This window comes from Triticum dicoccoides, chromosome 3A (genome assembly GCF_002162155.2).
Source record: "Triticum dicoccoides isolate Atlit2015 ecotype Zavitan chromosome 3A, WEW_v2.0, whole genome shotgun sequence".
Taxonomy (NCBI): Eukaryota; Viridiplantae; Streptophyta; class Magnoliopsida; order Poales; family Poaceae; genus Triticum; species Triticum dicoccoides.
Genome location: NC_041384.1, coordinates 649,264,753 through 649,268,397, shown reverse-complemented (window position 1 = coordinate 649,268,397; position 3,645 = coordinate 649,264,753). Strand labels below are relative to the sequence as shown.

At 51.1% G+C, this 3,645-nt stretch overlaps 1 protein-coding gene across 1 annotated transcript; it reads right to left on the bottom strand.

The window, feature by feature from the left end:
* Positions 1-882: 882 nt before the first annotated feature.
* On the bottom strand, positions 883-1,789 carry LOC119272753. The gene is made up of 3 exons (XM_037554159.1): positions 1,454-1,789; positions 1,081-1,403; positions 883-972 (listed from the first exon to the last, which is right to left on the bottom strand). Exons 1-3 carry the CDS (start codon positions 1,758-1,760, stop codon positions 883-885), a joined length of 720 nt encoding a protein of 239 aa, XP_037410056.1. The 5' UTR covers positions 1,761-1,789.
* Between the last annotated feature and the right edge of the window lie 1,856 nt (positions 1,790-3,645).

Here is a 3,645-nt window from a genome sequence, read left to right as displayed (position 1 = left end):
CTGGACCTCGCGGAATCGCTGGACGCATGATGAAGAAGGATACGATCCAGGCCAAGCAATAAAATGGGCACGAGATGACTTGGCCATACTCGATCTTCCTCCAACACAGCGACGCAGTGGGAGTATTCAGAGCTGGAATCCACCACAGCCTGGATGGATTAAAATCAACACAGACGGCGCCCTCGACACACAGCTTCAGGTTGGAGGCGCGGGAGGAGTTGCTCGCTCCCATCTCTCTTTCACTGGTGCATGGAGCAAGCCACTCCCTGGTGTAACTGACCCCTTCATTGCCGAAACCCTAGCCCTGCGAGAGGGAGTGATATTTGCCCAGCTAAGGGGCTTCTCGCACGTGGCAATGGAGGTGGACTGCTTGGAGGTAGCGAACCTCTGGAACTCGCATCACAGTCCTAGATCGATTGTGAAGCCTATCTTCGATGAAATCAAAGAAAGAGCTGCAAACTTTGTTTCCTTCTCGATCCAGCATGTCGTAAAAGAAGCCAACAGTGTGGCTGACCTATGCGCAAAACATGCAACCACCCTCTCAATATCAGATGTTTGGCTGGACTCTTGTCCATCCTTCCTAGTTAGCAGCTTCCTAGCTGATTGTAACCGGATATCTATCATGCAATAAAATTCCTTGTTTCGCGTCAAAAAAAATGAAGGCGCCTCGCCGTATCCGCGCTTCATCTAACTCTGCCATCCAAACACCTCTTTGACTAGAGTTAGTGCAGGGTTAGAATCTAACTCTAACTTCTAACTGAGTTAGAGTATCCAAACAGGGCCAATGATCAGTTGCGGGATGAACTCATATCATATCCATCATTGCATAAGAGAAGAACACCAAGCACGGCCACAAGAACACTTAACAGTGAACCTAATTTATTAGGCAGCTGGTCGTGGAGCCTTGTGGGCGAGGAAGACGTCGGTGAGAACGGTCTTGGACTGCAGCGACGCCTTGAGAATCGCCAAACCCTGCAGATCAACATGCGGTAATTGACTCACTCAGATTCATCCATCTATTGTGCCTAGGCAATCGAGAATTCAGGATCGATGGTGGTGTGGGATTGCCGGATTGGTCACCTCCTTGTAGCCGATCCGCAGGATCTTCTCCTGTAGCGCGCTGAGGTCCCTGACGAGGAAGGTGTTGAGCAGGCTGATGCTGGAGATGGCGGACATGGGGGTCACAGTGAGGTTGTCCGTGACCGTGTACGTCACGACGCCCTGCACGAACCCTTTCGCCCTTCCCGTGGCGGCGGAGACCGCCGCCTGCCCAGAGCCGCCGGAGTCGGACCGCGCCCAGTACATCTTCTTCGTCATCGGCTTGGCGCAGGTCGGGCACGACCGCTCGCGTCCGTCACGTAGTTGTGCTCGGGGCGGCCGTAGCCGTGGTCGCGGCTGTGGTCCTCGCCGCACCAGAAGAATCGCTTGCACGCGGCCGACTACGACGACGGGCCGGGCAAGCAGAGGAGGGGGATGCTGGAGGGGACGGCGGGGCGGAGGAGCGCGCCGATGTCGGCGCCGGGCAGGAGGTAGGCGGCGGCGTCGAGCCTCTGGACGCTGGCGTAGAGGTCGCTGGCGCTGCCGGGCACGGAGCGCCTCCCGAGCAGTCTGACGGCGGTGCCGACGGGCAGGGCGAGGAGGGAGAAGAGGAAGTCGACGACGTCCTTGCCGGCCTCCGCGAACAGCACGCGCCCCGCCTTGGCGTCCACCAGCAGCTTCATGCTCATCGCGGGGCTCGTCCTGCCGGTGGTGGTCGCCATCTCTGAGATCTCTCACCCGCCGCAGAGAAACAAACAGGCGGCCCGGTGGTGCACTGTCAATGGCGAAGCCGGTCGCTGGGGAAAGCAGTCAAATATCTGGCGTGGCTGACAAGCCAATGGAGCACGGGTCTTGTGCTTTCTCTGAGAAGGCAGCAAACGGTGGCAGGCTTTCGGAAGAACGGGACGGGACTGCGCTCCTCTCAAAACAAGGTCACAAACCAAGTCTGAAGCACGTCAAGGCAAATATGGCAAGCAAATTCCGGTCGGCACCTCCTAGTTCACATGGTCTCTTCTGTTCAAAGGAGCGATTTCCCGATCGTAGTGAATATACAACAAACATGACGCCAGAGGTGAAACAGAAAGGAACGGTTTGCAGTGATGAATGCTGAGTGTCTCTGTAGCATTACGAGTAAAACCCTCAAACCCTCAAACCCTTATAGCAGTTTTAAGGGTTGAGAAGTAACACTTTTTGACACTTTTAAGGATTGAAAAACAGGGGCAAAGACTAAACCCTCAAACCCAACCCTTAAACTGCTTTAAGGGCTGGATTTGAGATTTCTAGTCTTTGCCTCAACCCTAACCTTTAAAACTATCATTTCATATATCACACATTTCATCACATGACATATCACAAATTCCATCACATTTGACATAAAACAATAATCATTCTAGTTATTATTACAACATCGAATAAAACAATAATCATTCAAATTATTACAACAATGTTTGAGCAAATTACACTAATTGTTCGAATCAAATAGGACATAGAAAAGTAAAACAAAGATACATCATGGGCCAATGCGCCGCCCATCCAACTGCCAGTGGTGCTCTATTAGATCATCCCGGAGCCGACCATGAGTGGTTGCATCCTCAATCTCACGATGTGCTTGAAGAAAAGCCTGTATGCGAGAAGGGTTTCTTTCCGGTTGCACACCGGTACCAACATTGGCATAGAAACAAGAGAGTTTAACCCTCTTTCATCCTCTAGGATCATGTTGTGTAGAATCACACAATATTTCATGATGTTCATCAAGGTTTTTTTGTCCCAAACCGAGCTGGACCACGAACTATGGCAAACCTTGCTTCCAAAACACCGAAACCTCTCTCAATATCCTTGCGGGCTGCCTCTTGTGCCTTGGTGAAATGAGCCTCTTTTCTTGTTAAGGGCACCCCATTTTTCTCCTTGATGGACTTCACAAGAGTTGCCCATTCGGGATAGATGCCATCGGTGAGATAGTATCCCATTGAGTACTCATTGTCCATGATTTTGTAGCTGCAAGCTGGAGCATCCCCAGAAATTAATCTTTTGAACAAAGGAGATCTATTGAGGATATTGATATCATTGAGTGTTCCCGGCAACCCAAAGAATGCATGCCAAATCCATGTGTCCTGAGATGCTACGGCCTCAAGCACAATGGTAGCATCACGGCTTTTACCGCAATACATTCCGTGCCATGCCTTTGGGCAATTTTTCCACCTCCAATGCATGCAATCAAGACTACCTAGCATCCCCGGCCATCCCCTTTTTTCATTCATTTCCATTAATCTCTTTGTATCTTCCTCGTTTGGTTCCCGAAGTTACTGCTCACCGTACAACCGAATGACCAATTTGGCAAACCTACGGACTGACTCCGTGGTTGTATCTTGCCCAATGCGAAGATACTCGTCGGTATAATCCGCGGGTATGCCATAAGCGAGTACCTGCATTGCCGCCGATATCTTTTGATATGCACTAAACCCCATGATACCGGCGGCGGATCTACGACGTTTAAAGTAATAGGAGGCGACCTCACAATCGGTGACAATCTTCACAAACAAACTACGCCGCATTCGGTACCTTCTGCGGAAGAGACGAGGAGGGTATGTAGGTACCTCCGCGAAGTAG

What these genes read in the sequence shown, in the direction of transcription:
- LOC119272753 (XM_037554159.1), bottom strand. Translation starts at nt 1,760, where the DNA reads ATGGCGACCACCACCGGCAGGACGAGCCCCGCGATGAGCATGAAGCTG. An exon ending in CCCCCTCCTCTGCTTGCCCG is followed by an intron (nt 1,404 to 1,453) that starts GCCCGTCGTCGT and finishes TGGTGCGGCGAG; the next exon opens with GACCACAGCCGCGACCACGG. An exon ending in TGCGGATCGGCTACAAGGAG is followed by an intron (nt 973 to 1,080) that starts GTGACCAATCCG and finishes GTTGATCTGCAG; the next exon opens with GGTTTGGCGATTCTCAAGGC.